Raw genomic sequence first — 17,052 nt, 5'->3', positions numbered from 1 at the left:
CAGTGCCTCTGTTAGCACTAACTGTTACCGGTACGTTTCTACTTCCTGTCTTCATGTCTTGGGTTATTCCGTTGGCTTGATATAGCTTTTTGTGAATAATCTGGATCTGAAACTACTGTTTTGTGCTCTTAAGTCTTATCTTTTTGTGATTTTTTTTCTTAAAAGTGTAGATGTAACATGCTATGTTAGCTTTTCACAGTAGCTGACTAGCTAGTAGTAACCAAAACTAAATCTGTGTGTGTGATTTGTTTTAAGAGTTAAGTTCGGACTGTATAAAGCCCTTTTCACACTGTGCTTGGATTTTGCCTTGTTCACTTGTGGTGCTGGTTGAACTTGCTGAGCTACCCCCCGAACAGGTGATGCCTTTTCTCGCTAGTTTGGATGTAAAGTAGTCGAGTAAATGTCTGTAACATGGAGGAGAGGTTATATAATTGAAGCATGTGTAGCTAGCTAGATTTTATATTTAACTACTTTTGTTAAAAAATACTAACATCTACCACTTTCAACTTCACGGTAATCCAAAAAGTTAAAATTGTTTGGTGAAGTCGCGTTGATTCTTCTTTTCCGAAAATACTGTATTTAAAAATAACTTGGGCAGTTATGCTAAAGATATATGTTGCTGTGCTCAACAGAGCAAATTTTCATCTTTTCAGAAACGTTCTTTTCTCGTTTTGCATGAAGACTCTGTGTTATGATCGAACCACCTTCCTATTGTAGAAACTATCTGACATGACATGAATGTAGCGAAATCTCATGAGTATTGCACTTTAAAAGTTGACTGGTCTGTTTATTGTAGTTTATTCTATTCTCCTCTCCAGTCTGACTCAAACAAAAAAAAAAAAATTCCCAAAGCATGATTTCCAGGAGCTCATTTGAATTCCACTGAGTGACGCATTGAATCCGGCAATGTATCAATGCTGAATTAGAAGCAATCATTTGCTCTGCCTATACAACATTCATAACAGTGGTGCGGCTGATGCTGTGATAAATGGCATAATATCAGAGTATTTCTAAACCAGACATTTTCTTGATGTGTTGGATCACTGACTTTGAACGTAGATGATTAGAAAAGTTCCTGTGAATTGGCACCATAATGTTTTTCAATGAGAAGCACATTTTGTCACCGAGCTCTCTATGAATATTTAATGAAAGTTTGTCCTTTTTCTAGTTTGTGTGCACTTTGGTCACATCCCGCGCTGGTGCTGGTGGCTTCCTTGAATATCACACAAGTATTAAAATAGCATGCAAATAAAAAAGTCATAAAAGTTTGTTTTGCATGTTATCTGATGTTTTTGATGTGCCGTGCCTAAGTAGAACATTTTGACGAGCCAAGGAAATTAAAATTGTTGTACCCATGCCACCTGTGTTGTCGATTACTATTCTTTAGGGTTAAGGGTTGTCTTTTGATCTAATCTTGTGTATGGGAAGATTTAATAATATCACAATTTGCAGGAGTAATTTACATGCTTCAAGGTCAAAGAATATAAATCGCCAAAGTGAAAGAGAAAAAGCAGGATAAGTTGTAAAAAAACATAATAATAATAATAAATGTCAAATAAATAAATAAATACATGTAGAAAATTGCTGTGTCGGTACTTTGGAAATGAATAGGGGTGAAAGGATTCCGAGGCAGCTGTATTCACAACAATTAATTAAATTAATTAAATTTTACAAATCCATCTTAAACTGATACTATTGAATGTGGTTCACATGTTTTGACAGCGGTAAAGGAAAAAAAAATACTCCAGAAAATTTTAGTATAGATTTTGCCTCTTTTTTTATTTTTTATTATTATAATTTGTTATCCTCATTGTAGCCCCTCAAAGGGAAATTAAAACTCACGGTCTGCTGCACATTTGTGTTACAATCCACACAGAGAAACATATCACACACATGCATGCATGCAAGAAGAAAAGTCCGAGTGAAAAGGGTGCACGTCGACAGTAGCCAAGGAGCAGACTCGTGTCTTTCCAGCAACTAGTTGTAGTGTCCACAACGAGATGTGAACCGTGACCCATTGGCAAAGTCCTTACAGCTGAGCTATTGCTTTATCAGAATGACACTTCATTCAAATGCATGGAAATTCAAAATCATAAACCAAGCAAATAATAGTTTTGCATGAAAATTCTTCTTTCCCCCCCCGCTTTAATTTCTTTGTAACATTTTTATCTGTAATTATTTAGTGAGGTACAAGGTTTGTTAAAAACGTTACAGGAAAGTCTTAAAAGATATATGTCTAATACAAACTACATACTGCAAGTTTGCTCTTGAGTCCAATGAATGAATGGATGAATCTTTATTGTCATTGCTCAAGTACAACATGTTTGTGAAATTCAGAAAGAACTGGAAAACATCGGTACAAAGATATCCACAAGACTGCTGTTAATTCATGGGGGGGGGGGGGGACCATTTCACATTGGTGGTTGTGCTAGAACTAGCAAATGGTTTGTCTGACTTGACACACTTGTGAGTTAGATTAGATCAGTGGATGTTGCTAATATTTGTCAACTGTGGGCTTATGAAGCACTTGGAGACACTGTTTGTTTGCTCGTCCATACAGTCTAAACAAACTTGGCTTGACTTGACACCATATATTGCATTGTATAATTTCCCGGGGGCCTTGGTTTGCAGTGGGAGCATCCAAAAATCTGAATACTCATTCAAAACCGTTTGACATTTTCCGTTGACATTTTCCAATTTATCACAACGTTTTTGTCTTACTTTGTCGGGTTAAGAAAAGTTTCCTTGTGATGCAGAATAGCAAATCCACACCAATAAAAAAAGAAAATGAGGCTCTCTGCACCAGGAAATGCTGTTAATTGTTTTAATGAAGGCATTATGCCGCTGCTGTTTGTTTCCTCAAAGAATCACAAATATGTAGTTTTTGCCTCCTCCTGCAATCATGCCAAATTTCTTAATTGGCTTTGGTCTCACAATTCTGCCATTTCTTTCTTTGTTCGTTAGTGCGTCCTCCATCGTCTTGTGAAGGTCATCGCGTTCCTCCTTTTGAGACAATGCAGGCAAATGATTCCATTGGCCTTTCCAAGCCGCTGGACATAATGACTGATCGGGTGTTTATTGTGTGTGTGCAGGTTGGTCTGTGGCACTCTGAAGATGGACTGTCCATGGAGAAGAAGCCCCCATCAATCAACGTGACAGACACCCTCTTCAACACGACCCTTACCATCACTACAATACTCGTAAGTGGCATCATGGTAATGCGTTAGCACAGCAGTGTGACATTTTGCGGCTAGCACACCGAAATCACAGTTGCATTTCACCCACCAAACTCTGAGATGAAAAGAAGCGATGGCGTGCAATCGCCTTGCCTCTGAGGCTCTGTCACCGTGCATCAGCCATAGCTAATAATTCACCATGTCAGGGTTTCTCACCATCTGTCGTAAATGCAGATCGTGTGACTGACACTTCACTGCCTTCACTCTGCTACCTGTTGCCGTTTTTTAAAGAATCTTTTTGAGCTTCACAGTGTATTAGCTTTTAAAAAGAGATCCATTCGTTAAAATGTAGCCTAATCCATGATGTTTTGCTCAAACCCTCAACATATCAATGCTTCATTTATTCAAGACCTTCACGTCCAGCTGTTCATTTCTGTCACGCTTGTTCTCATTGGGAAAGTAGTGTAGCGTGTCTCGTCTCTCTGTGTCCAAACAGGTGATTATTGTGTGACCCAAACCAGAAATCAACAAGATCAAATAAATAATTTCACCAAAATTTAAGAGAGCCATAAAGATTGTTATACAAATAAATACGCATACGTAAAATATTAGACTCCTTTTTTTTTTTGACGTCATCTTTACTAAATTCGTCTGGTTCCGCCTCCTTAGCCAATCACAGCCGGCCACAAGTTTCCACAAAGATCCTATTGAAAGCCACTTTCGCACATACATAGTCAGTGCAGTCGTTTCTAAGCAACACCCACGAACGAACACACACGAGACACCGTCAGTCGTAAGTGGAACGGGCGTTCATCAGTGATTTACAGAGAGGTCCCTCAGTATTCATTATTTTTAAAGTTTTCCGTCATTTGTCAGAAATACGGGCATCTGTCAATGATAGATTGACAGACAGAAGATGAAATACCGGGAGAAAAGTCATTCCCGGTCAGAACCGTGTTTCAAGGCCAATCTCATCTTTTTTTTACATTCTGAACGTTTCTGGCTGACTTGTACATTTTCTGCCTTGGAGGCATATTTTAACCCCAAACTGTGGTCAAATTGTGTGGGGCACATTCGCTCCCTGGCTGCATCCCTAACCACTCCAGCACAACTTGGAAAAATGTGAAGGGCTGTGTTATTTTTGTGACTGTTGTTTTCACGATGACGCAAAATGATACAACCTTACCTTTTTCTTCTTCTTTTTTTTTTATTCTAGGCTAAGGGAGAATAGCTATATCTGTTACAAAAAATATTTGTTTCTTAGGTAGCAAGACAAATTTAATTAAAGTGTATTGAGAACGACGTAAGATTTTACTCTACCGTCTACATCATTCCTTCATCTTTATTTTGATCCATATTTCCACCAAGTTTTATGGGATCTTTCCTGGCATATCAACCAACCTTCCATGAGAAATCAGTTGTGTAGTTTCTGCGGAATCCCTCTGTAAGAAACTAAGGCAATTATGCTCAGTTTTTCCAGTTTTTCGGAGAACAACCCCCCCCCCCCCCCTTTCTATCTGTTTCCGTTTTGCAGCAAATTAGCATTAGAATATAGCTAAGTTTCATCATTATTTACAAATCAATTTAGAACTGTGGGTAAATGAGCGTGTTTGTAACATGGCCCTGGTTGATCTCTTATACCCTGCTGCCACCTGCTGGCCGTTTTTGTACCTACTTCCATTGCTTCACTCGTTCTATGCAGGCTGCATCAAAGCCTTCTGTATGCTTTAGCATTAAAAAAAAACTTATAGATATGTCTTTGGGACACAAAACATTTAAAATAGAACATATTTATACGTTCTGGCGAGCAAATGAGGTGAAACATCCCCATATACGCAACTGCCGGAACGTAGCGTGTACGTAGCGTGTACGTAGTTCTCGCATCTTAACTCCCCTTGCAGACAGCGTAAAGTAGCAACTTGCCAAATGCGGAGCCTGAGCGTCTGTAATATCAGATGCGGTGCCACCCAAATGAGGGGAAGAACACGGAAATATTTTTAGATGTCTTTGAGAATGATTCGCTCAGTTGTTCCATTTCACCCTGGGGGGGGGGGGGGGGGGGGGTGTTAGAAGAAGATGTAAGTAAACACTTACACCTGAGAACAAATGAGATGGCTCTTTTACAACAGGAAGTGGGTGTGAAACGAATGAATTGGGTGAACTCGGCGGCTCGATTTCATTTTGGAGATATAGAGTCCCTTGGCCAAACTTTGGAATCCACTGGTGGGCAATTTTCAGGGCCTATCACAGCTCATTCATCACGATATGATTGCTGTGTCGCTCTTATCTTGCTGGTGCGCAGCAGCTGAAGAATTTCTTACCTGCGAGACTGTTTGTGAGCTCTTGAATTAGCACTTCAACTCGTAATTGACGCCTGCTTCGGGCCCGTGCGCGTGCGAGAATACTTGATGCCATTCCACAGCCTATACGCGGCGGTTTTATTGCATGATTGCTGTTACAGTCACAGAATTGTCAATCGCTTCCCCGCAGGCCCACGGGGCATGTGTTTGTAATCATTGATCCCATTTTTATACTGTACTGAATTCATGGTGTTTATTACCTCAGTAAGCACAGCCATGTGATGGAAAAAGCCAATTATTTGCATCTGTGAGATAAAATTCTCTTTATATGTTGTGTTTTATTGCGCTTTATCACCGTTCGGAAATGCAGTAGCTTGTCAAGCTGTAAAAAAGGCTAACTTGTTTGCATTTTGATATCTTTGGTTCCCTCTGGCTCCATCTGGAGCTATATTAAAATCTGATACAGAACTTACAGTATGTCACACATGTCCTATTGCTTGTGGGTCTTACTCACAAATAAACAGACACGGTAATGTTGATACGACGTGTGTGTTTTTCAAGATACGCAGCTAAAGCTACTGAACGCAGAAAATTTAATCTCGCATCACTACTACCACCTGTTGATGAAAAATGAATCTGCACACACAATGCTGCACACAAGGCATCACATCCGCAGACAGAGGGTGAGAAATTCAAACCCAAATCCAGGTGTTAATCTACTAATTAGAAGATGTTTCAAATGTTTTTGTTTTTTATTTTTTTTATAAAAAAAAAGATGTTTCTTATAAATGGTTTAAAAAAAAACCGTATTGTAAAGATATTTTTGGCCAAATTATTACAGAGAGCTGCTTTAAGTCCGCTTAGTGCAATGCTAACAAAGAGTGCAAATCCCTATAGACGGCTCACAAATAGAATTTATGTGGACATTTTGTAATCGTTCATGCAGCAGATATTTGAAAACAAATATAAATGCTTCAACACAAAATATACTCACATTCGCTGTGAAAAATGACAAAGTATTACAGCAGCTTACTGAGTCACAGCAGAAAGAACTGCTATTAATTAATCATGATGCACAAACTGTTGAATTTTTAATTGTTTTTATAGTATGCTTTTGTAAAGTAAAAATTTTTTAGAGTGCTATTTTACTTTTTAAGTAATAGAGTAATATTTACAAAAAATATTTGTTGTGGTTTTTTTTTGGGTGAGGCCGGAACGTATTAATGGCATTTGCATTCATTTCAATGGAGAAATATAATTTGAGATACACGTGTTTTAAGTTACGAACGTGGCCATGCATGAAATCTAAAGGCATACCATATTAATTTACTGTAATATATTTGTTTATTGTGATTGTAGAACTGCACTGCGTCACACTGAGAAATATTAGTAATATTTTAAATGCTTTTCTATATTTAAAAATAAAAAAGGCAGAATTGTCGATACAGCACTTCTAATGCTCGTGTGCTGGTATTCTATATAGTGTCCAATTGAGTCATCCAACACACTTATCAGTCCACCACCAGACTTGTCTCTGCCTGGGAATATGAGGCTGCTGTCGAAGTCTGACTTTTGTTTTGTCTTCAAACTTCTACTGATGTCTTACACACGTGTGCAAAAAGGCACATGCAGACGTGGGTAACAACACATTACATTTTCTCGGTTAAATCATTTTAGGGGTAAATCGTACTTTTAAGGCAGCATGGGTTTTAGTTGTATGCTACTTTACAATTAGCTACATTCTGCTTGCTGCTTGTATTTTTATCTACGAGTATGTTATGCTGGTTCACATAAAAATAAAAAAATCAACTGAAGACCATTTATTTTGGCTAAATTTGCCTTAGTTTATTTTTGGAATTTGACCTACATTTGAGAGTAATATAACCTTTAAAGTCACACAAAACTTGCATGATATCATATTTGACATCAGCGTACGTCAGAACTGCGTTTGAAGTCACACAGAGTTAATGAAATGTTGTTGTTTTTTTGTTTCAAAAGAAGGGCCAGGGATTAAACAAAGCTCATTGTAATGATTATTTATATATGTAACTGATTTTTGTTTATTTCCATTATTCCTTTGTTTAAGAAAAAGGGTCTAAATCCAAACGAATTGGAAATCGACCAGCATCTCGGAACAGATTGTTTCACCTCAGACTTTTAAAAGTGCTTCGAGATTTGACTTCAGAGAGTATTAGAATCAAAGTGATTGTGTCTGACGTCTTTAGAGGGAAAAACATCCTTTGGATTAGAAGGAGATTGCAAAAGGAGGTGGAAAAAACAGGCATGATAGCAGTCAGGCCAACACATCAACACGTAAACGAACGACGCTTCCTCTTTTATTGATTCCTGTTCCTGCCAGCTTTGATCGGCGCGGAGATGTGCATTTAAGAGACACAAAAGCTTTATCGTCACGAGCTCCAAATAATGCTGTTCTTTTGAACAGGCATAAATCAACATGAGGCGTGAAAGGTAAATCATGTTTTGCCACATAATTACATGTTGGAGGATACAAACATACATCATCCAAGTAGAGACTGAAATGAATTGCTGTAAAGTGTACAGCAAGCATTCTCTTCTTTATTATTTGTTTTTTTTATTTTTCCCATTGGAAGCTACCATTTATTTTGTGTCTTGCGCATGCTGTATTCAGTAGATAGGAACACGGAGGCCATAGTTAATTATGACAGGATACATTTTAACAACGTATCGTCTTTAATGTCTTGTGTATAAATCAGACGGCTTACATTAGCATAACAAAATAAGGCTCCATAACGGAGCTTCCGTATGGTAATTGCACCTGCATTCATAAATATATTTACATTTTCTTTGCAATATAACTGCTGCCTTATTAAACATTATCACAACATTAAGTTAAGGCAAAGTTGCATAAGCCTTAACACGCTTTTTTTTTATGTGAAAAGAAATGATTAACACGCAAGGCGGACGGGGTCTAGTAAAATTATTATAAATGGATGATAGCAGCAGTGTTTATTTTAACGAAGGGATGTGTCAATCATTGCGTTGGGGGGCTTTGGGGGGCCAGAGTAACTTGGTATAGGGCTGCTGTAGGGGGGTGAAAGCCATTCTAAAGCATTTGAATTTTTTTTTTTAATGTGATCAAGCCCCACACATTGGCAAGTCAGTCAGTATCTGGTATGTTGATATGACAAACCTGTCAAGTGGATGGATTGTCTCGGCAAAGGAGAAGTGCTCACTAACACATTTGGGAACAGTATTAGCGAGAAATATGCCTCGGAGAAAGTCTTACATGTTTGAGGTCAGCTCATGAAAAAGACCAGTAAAATCAAAAGTGTTCCCTTTTTATTTGATTCCATCGCGTTCCATCTTGTTTTATCATTTAGTGCACTTACGCTTCAGAATGTGCACGTATGTCACGCCAGAATAAGTGGCAGGTCTCGGAGTTATATTTTCATTAATTTTTAGGAAAGAAGACTCGCTAAAACTTCATTACCTTTTGATTTTACATTCAAGTCAGCATAATTCATAGTTAAGTTCAGCAAAATTCGATCTTTTATCATCTGCTTAAAACAGTGCAATTATCATCCGAGGTTGTCAGCACTTTTTATTTATTAGATAGCATGTAATTGTATTCATACGATACTTAAATTCTCCTGGATTTAGGGTATGCTGCACTTTAGATAATTCCGTGCATGGTCAGAAAGAGGAGTAAATGCATTGCATTATTAGTAAAAAGAGTCTTTATGTAACTTAAGGGTATCATTAGTGCTGTAGTATCGATCAATAGCTATGGTGAGAGTCATCAAGCAAATAAAGTGACCAGTAGTGTGGTAACGAAATACATTAACTGTTTCACATGCATATACTAGACTGTATGTAATTACAAATAAACTTGCCTATATTAAAAAAATATATATATATATTAAAAATAATAAAAAAAATAAAGAGCAATGATGATGACATTTCCGAATGAACAATACTGAGCTCTTTAAGAAAAAAAATAAAAATAAAAAAAAAATAAGAAAAAAAATAAAAATAAAAATAAAATAAAATAAAAATAAACTTGCCTGCCACATTATCAACTCTTCCATCCGTACTCTACAGGTAGACCCAAAAGGGTTGTTGCTATTACGACAGCATGAGGCAGCCTGCTGGGCAGCACACGCTCAAGAGATTCACAATTTGTGTGTACGGTAATTAGCAATATTATGGGGCTTTTACTTTGAATCCAATCGGCAGGACCCACTGGTGACAAAGCAAATGTACTTAACAGCTCAGCTGCTGCTGTGGAACAGCCTATGCTTGCAAAATCAAAACCCATCAGAGTATTGTGAGTTTGTTGAAAATCTCTTCAACAAATTCTGGTTGTGTAGAGTTGTTGATGTCATTTGAACTATTAACCACCTCCAGAAGAGAAGAATAGTAGCTATAAAAACTGGGCATCGTCAGCAGAAGAAGCAATTCGATGCCGTCTTGCAAGACATATTTTTGCTGGGTTCACGAGCTGTGAAACAGCAACAAAGTGGTACACAAAGGACATTCATTTAGATGTGCCAGCGCCAAAGCACACCGGTTTGGCACTTGGATTATTTGAAAAACAGTCCTTGGCCCAAAACCATCAACTACGTAAAACATAACTGACTATATGTATATGCAGTCACAATAACCCTTAATAAAAGTAATTGTCATTATTCGGGTTTTGAAAAGCCATGTAAATGTGCAAAGACACGAATAAGAGCCTTAAGTTACCCCTCTTTTAACCCAAATGCTTGGTATATAAACGTGTATTGAACGGAACATTGGTTTGTGGTTTAGCATTATTTTCTGTCTCTTTGGTAAAAATGCCACGTGTATACAGTATTAAAACACACACGACTGCTTCAGAAACCGGAATTTCAAATGTTTTTTTTTATTCTGTTCTGTTTCAAATGCAAGCAATATCTTGATTTGGTATTATAAGTCATAACTTAAAACATTCGCATCTCAAGTCGACCTTTCCTATTGAAATGAATGCAACTGCCATTAATCCATTCCAGCCCCCAAAAAAATCATCCAGATTTGTCTTTCTCAATAATATTTTAAATAAAATTAATTCTAAAATTAAATAAAAAAACAATTGTATCCCTTATTAGTTATTTATTTATTTTTGCTGAACTTAATCATCTTTTTTTCCCCGGTATTTATTACAGTAATGTAGAAAATCTTGCCACAAATGCTTCAATTTCTCGGCAGCTGAACATGTGAACAAAAACAATGAATTGACCAAAAGAATAAGACGTGTTGATAATGCCGACGTTGTGTAATCCAGGAGAATCCATACGTGATGCTGCGGCCGGACCACCAAGATCTGGAGGGAAATGAGCGCTACGAAGGCTTCTGTGTCGACATGCTGAAGGAGCTGGCAGCCATTCTCAAGTTCAAGTACCGTATCCGACTGGTGGGGGATGGACAGTATGGTGTCCCTGGAGCCAATGGAACATGGAGCGGTATGGTGGGCGAGCTCATTTCAAGGGTATGTAAATATGTGTAAGTACCTTGAAGTTAAATAAACATGTGTATCTCATCAAATATACATGGCGTTACCTATATGTGAGGTGTATTCTCAACGGACTTGCACAACTTGTTGGAAATAAGCCTTTTAGAGGCATTCAAGTTGAGGTAGGGGAGCAAAAAGTAGGAGAAAGGGAGAGGACAAACTTAAGAAGGGGACTTAGAGGTGGTGCGATGGAGAAGATCCTCAGCTGATTTGTCGTAATACAAATGAAAGTCATTGTGTATGCAAAGCGATGCACCGCTGTTCTTTTTATTTTTTTTACCAGCGTCACTGCAAGATTCACCTTCAGAGGAACTATAGTTTAGGTTGACTGTACTGCTTTCTACAAAGCAGTATACAGTGGAATCTCGGGCTGCGAACCTAATCCATTACATTACCCCGTTTGTAACAACATCTGGCAAACGATTACAACCTTGAATGAACCCTGACGAGAAATCAAAGTAAATAGAATGCAATATGGAATTGTAATTTGTTGCGGGAACCTGAATTTTGGCCAACTGAGTTATTATTTCCCATTGAAACAAATTGAAATGTAAATAATCCTTTCCAGCCGCAGAATAACCAGCAACCTTATTTTGAGCATTGTAAAAGTTACATTTTATGCAATATATACAAGGTGAAAACACTGTTCATGATGAGGAAATAACTAAATGGTCTCCACCACACACATGGTTGTGGACTCGTGGTGTGGCCATTTTAGATTTTTAATATTAGATTTTTATTTATTTTTATGTAGCAAGAAAAAAAAAAACCTTCTAAGCCTTTCATACCAAGACTGTTCGTAAACCAAAAATAGTGAAAAAATTGTTCATAACCCAAATTGTTTGTAACCCAGGTCGCTCACAAATCTAGGCTCTACTGTACTTTAGTTCACTAGGGCCCCCTTTTTTTTTTTCTTTGTCAGTATAACCAGATTTGATGCAGCCCACCTCCTATGTCGCAGCCCTGAGGTGCTATTGGGATCTCTAAGATGAGATGTTTCAGGTATGTACAAGCAGGAGGAACCAAGGACATACTAGAGAGACTATGCCCTCGCTGCCTTGCTAAGGCCTCGGTGTCCTGCTGGTGGAACAAGTGAAACTGTGAGGGGCTGACAAAATATCTGAATAGTGACATTTGTAGGGTTTTTTTTCCACCGTGGAATAAAACAATTTGCTTTCTTTAGTTAAAGGTTTACAAGAGGATGAAAAGTGTAAAAAAAAAAAATAGAGCAACATACAGTACTTGCCATCTCAGTGGACAGCAGTGACAGAAGACATCCCGGGGTGTGCGCCGATCACACGGACCAATTTTCACTGCAGAACTTTGACAGCTGTCACACACCTAAGATAACTATTACACATGCCGGCAGTCAAGCCGGGTTTCACTGCGTCCTAACATTTTTTTCTCAAGCCCTTTTATGGCGTTACTAAGCTATAATAGGAAACTGAACTGCAAGGCTTAACAGCAGGCAGGCACAGAAATCCAGTTATCAATATTAATATTCTATTGTCACATAAATAATTCAGCCGATGCGTGTTCATCTTGCAAAGGATCTGCCTTTGTAGAAATTGCCTCGACGGCTGCTCCCCGCGTGTGGCTTCCTTCCGGCGCTGGCTGCAGCCGATCAGACTTTCAAACGGCTGCGAGTAAAAAAAAAAAAAAAAAGAAAAAGAACAAGAACAAGAAGAAAAAAAAGAAGAAAAAAAAGATGAGGCAGAGGTTTGCTACCGCTGATGATGAAGGGCGAAAGCCTGCCGGCGTGTCGGGCAGCAGGATACGCCAGGCCACCGTCCGTGCGCAATGTGCTCGTGTGTGTGCTGATTGAACGTAAAAATGCCAACCTAACCCATAATCCAAACATGTATAGAAGTTAGGAGAGCCAGTACAGTAACTTGCCAGTAATTCCTGCAGTTCTTTAGTGTAGTTCTCTTGGCAGCCTCTTCTTGTTTTTTCATCCATTTTCGGAGGGACGTCCAGTTCTTGCTAATGTCACTGTTTTGCCACTTCGTTGTATATTTAATGCTTGGGAAATTCTCTTGTACACTTCTCCTTACTGATACCTCTGATGCCAGACCGTGGCTTGTGCTGTAAGATGTCGGGGAAAGCATACTAGAACAGCTAAATGTTATTTGGGGTTATTTGATCAGAAATGCTTAAAGGGGGAAGTCAACCCAAAATAATATGTTCCATATGCAGCCCCAGTAGTCTAAATGTGGTATTCTGGTTAAAGGAACTTTGTGCACTTTGTCACTTTTTTTTTTTACTCACAACTGCCACCTCTGGCTCAAAGCATAACTGCAGCATCTGTGTCAGGCTCGTTCATGCGAGTACGTGCACTTGTCTTAAAGTGCAGCCACAGTTGAGAAAGGAACACAGGACTTCAAATGAGGTAAGAAAAACTCCGCCCCTCCCCTGCACAGTGTAACTATAAAGGGAAGATAAAAGCTGAATAGGTGCAGTCAGAGTAAAACAGCCAGGACTCTTCGTACTCATCTGGGCATTGGTGGAGCATGCATGATGAAGAAAAAGCTGTAATATTACCTTTTTAAACTGCACAATTGTCTTGAAATATGAATAGAAAGTCTGCATGACCCAGATCAGAAGACGCTCAAAACTGGGGATCTGGCTATGTTTAGAATCCACCAATCACATTCAAACCAATGTTAAATGGGAGTCAACACACAACCGCCACCATTTTAAGGGGAAGTCAACCTTGACAATAATATGTGACCTCACTTCTCTAAACATGACCTTGTAATTAATATTACACTTGTGGAATATGAGTTAAGCAGCAAAATCCAGCAGTTTTTAATCAATATCAGACGACGTCCATTTTGCCGCTTGCTGTCGAGTGAAAATGACATCACAGTTGCTCAGGTCTCAAGTAACAACCAATCACAGCTCGGCTTCAGAAAACAGGTGAGCTGTGATTGGTCGCTGCCTGAGCCCTGAGCAACTGTGATGTCATCTTCAGTTGACAGCAAGTGACAAAATGGCCTCCCCCGAGATGGATAAAAACGTATTGCTTCGTAACTCATATTCCACAAGTGTAATATTAATTACAAGGTCATGTTTAGAGAAGTGAGGTCACATATTATTGTCAAGGTTGACTTCCCCTTAAAATGGTGGCTGTTGTGTGTTGACTCCCATTTAACATTGGTTTGAATGTGATTGGTGGATTCTAAACATAGCCAGATCCCCAGTTTTGAGCGTCTTCTGATCTGGGTCATGCAGACTTTCTATCTCCACTCTCGGTGCGAAGTTTTAGTGTAGTGCAGTAATTGAGGCAAAGACTGAGCAGAAGGTGAGGGTTCAAAGGCCAGTCTTTTAAATGTGATCTAAAGGTTTGATTAATTATGGAACAAATGTAACAAAGAACAGCAGGTCATGCATTTGCAGAGGCATCTGCAGCGATGCGGTCTTGTAAGCCCCCCCCCCCCCCCCCACCCACCTTCCTATTAATTCTCCCGCCCATTCTTCACAATCTCCTTCATTCTCCCACTGCGGCCGAAGTGCTGCTCCTTCCACTTTGTGTCCCTCGGGGAGATGAAGACTCCCTCGCAGTTACATTTTACTGCCTTGTTTTCTTGTTGGACATTTTGTTGCTGTGTTTTATCAGCCACTATTTCGACCACTTATTTGGGCGGCTATATAAATGTGTTTTCCAAACTTTCGGACTAAGTTAAGTGGGTTTTCAGACCAAGGCTACATATACTTGATTGGGTACACCTGCACAATCTAATGAGAGATAATACAAAAGCTACCTCACTAGAATTGCATGAACAGCACAAAGGCAATTCTAATTTGGATCAGCACAAAACTGAAGACCTCCATTCTGTAGATGCCAACCCCATGCAAATGCCTGAGAAAGACCACAAATACAGATAGATACAAAACTGCTTCATAATGTTTGCAGTCTTACTTTGTCATGCTCATCTGATTCGCGGATTGATTGTAAAACGTTGTTGATTAAATGTCTGAATTTTAAGCACCAGCAAAGCTACCAAATGTGTGTAGTTTCTTTTGTAGGACTTTGTAGAGTCTCCGGAAGTACGGTCGGTCTTTGACTCCGTGCATGACATGGAACTATTCCCTGTCTGTGTTTCAGAAAGCTGACTTGGCAGTCGCTGGCCTCACCATCACAGCGGAACGTGAAAAGGTCATTGACTTCTCCAAACCCTTCATGACCCTCGGCATTAGCATCATGTACCGCGTCCACCTGGTGAGTTACAATCCTGCCGATTGAAAGACATCGCAGGCGGCCAGACAATCGTGGCGTTCTGTATTTCTCCTAACACACTTCGCATGACCTCTTAATCGTGTTTTGCCTCACTGTTTGGACCGTTTAGCCATTTCTTTCTCTCATTCAAGCTGGGGTTTTAATTGCTGCATTTCCGCCAAGCAGTTCAGATCCATTCAGTTTGTCACTGTTTTGACACGGTCTGGGCTGACCCTATCAATGGAGTCAGATAGGATAGCCAGGTCATGCTCCCCCTGTTTTTGAGTTTTGCATCTTGGGAAGGGTGGACGGCCACCCCACAAAACTAAAAATATAATCTGTCGAAAGGAGGCCTCAACAGCGGATCAGGTGGAAGAGGTGGCCCCTCAATGGCCCATTGACCATGAAGGCGGACGAAAGCTGCAGCAGTCCTTCAGTGCCAATCGTCTGGGTGCCCCAACCATCGAATCCGTCAAGATCGATTTTCATTTTGATCAATCACACACAGGCCTCTCCAAAGAGATCCTCTTAGAATTAACTGATTTGATTCCTGCACAGTTTCACTCCCTAGCAGGGGCTTCTTTTGGTCTTGTAAATGACCCTGGAACGAAGTTGAGGCAATTCTTCTTGCAATGGTCGGCAAAGGTTCCCGGGGAGAGAAGAACCTGGATCTCCGCCATTGTTTTTGTAGTCACCATGTATCGTTCAACCGCGGTTGAACGATACTATTTTCTGTGGAGCCAACAACCAACACAAATGGCTTTGAATGGTACTGGTGATCCAAACTATTGGTAAGATTTGTGTGTCTCCCGTTCCATTTGTCGTTGTATGGTAGTGGATTTTCTGTTGATCATGTTTATATGACCAAGTTACAAAAGGGCTAACTCAGGAGTCATATTTGGGTTTTTGCACGTGTTTACATCACCTTTCAAAACTGTTATTGATTGCATGTAAACAGTCACTGACGTGAGGATGCTAAAAAAGACATTCATAGTATGTATCCCTCTGCAAGGGTTGGCAATTTAATAATAAATAATGTATAAATTGTCCAGCGTGGTGCAAACAGGGCTAATGTCTCTTCCCTCTACCCTGCGCCCTCCTTAACCTCTCGTATCCAGAGAGCAAACCCAAGCAAGACACCTTGAAACAACTTAAGTGCAGCAGGATGCGAGCCAATGTTTGCAGAATCAGAAGCCCATTAATCAAGGCCGCCCGCCTCTAACACCCAAGGTGACCCAAGGAGCGCTTAGCATAGCACCAATTGTAGCCTGAACTGTCTTTTGTCATCCTTCAGGAGCATTTATTTCCATTCTCTATTGCTGTCCTGTTTCCCATTCTTGTAAACCTCCTCTCTTTTGTACCTCCCTGTGGTCAGCGCACAGTACTAATAGGTGGAGCAGCGAGGCACTCAATTGTGCAGTTGGGGAGAATCAATCGATGGCCCCAGCATGTGCCGTTTTAAAAGGCTGTGGCGCCTCTGAAGTAGGAGGCGGCAGGCAGGCAGCTTGTAGCGACATGGGGCCAACATCACACAGGGTTCACACGACACACACACGCGATGCCAGGTTGAATTGGCACAGACATGACCCGGTTGACGCACTATTCTTCCGTAAGTGGTCGTTACGAGACAAACGGAGAGGACAATTTACTATCAAAAGAACCGCCCGTGAGTCAAGGGTTTGATAATAAACAGTGAAAGGTGAAGGTTCCTTGCTTCATTTCATAGAACTTTCTTGACTCTTGTTGGCATTTCTCACATCTGACAAAGTTCATCCCTTTCTGGACTGCACTTGTAATTCGACACTGATGTGACACACAGATTTCTTCGATGGGGTGTGCGGC

At 39.8% G+C, this 17,052-nt stretch overlaps 1 protein-coding gene across 4 annotated transcripts in view; it reads left to right on the top strand.

Moving 5' to 3' along the window:
- grik4 (glutamate receptor, ionotropic, kainate 4) overlaps positions 1-17,052 on the top strand; it is a 299,291-nt gene that overhangs the window by 254,710 nt on the left and 27,529 nt on the right. For all 4 annotated transcript variants that reach the window (XR_015095554.1, XM_086080252.1, XM_086080249.1 and 1 more), the window contains exons 12-14: positions 3,093-3,200; positions 10,764-10,967; positions 15,100-15,213. Coding sequence is in view for 3 of the 4 variants with exons in the window: in XM_086080252.1 (XP_085936378.1) it covers positions 3,093-3,200; positions 10,764-10,967; positions 15,100-15,213 (426 nt within the window). In the remaining variant the exon portion in view is untranslated. The remainder of the gene's footprint in view (positions 1-3,092; positions 3,201-10,763; positions 10,968-15,099; positions 15,214-17,052) is intronic.

Source organism: Leptonotus elevatus, chromosome 7, assembly GCF_054856555.1.
Source record: "Leptonotus elevatus isolate MCC_2025b chromosome 7, RoL_Lele_1.0, whole genome shotgun sequence".
In the NCBI taxonomy this organism is placed as follows: domain Eukaryota; kingdom Metazoa; phylum Chordata; class Actinopteri; order Syngnathiformes; family Syngnathidae; genus Leptonotus; species Leptonotus elevatus.
The sequence above is the reverse complement of the archived record's forward strand: the minus strand, read 5'-3'. Positions and strand labels throughout refer to the sequence as shown.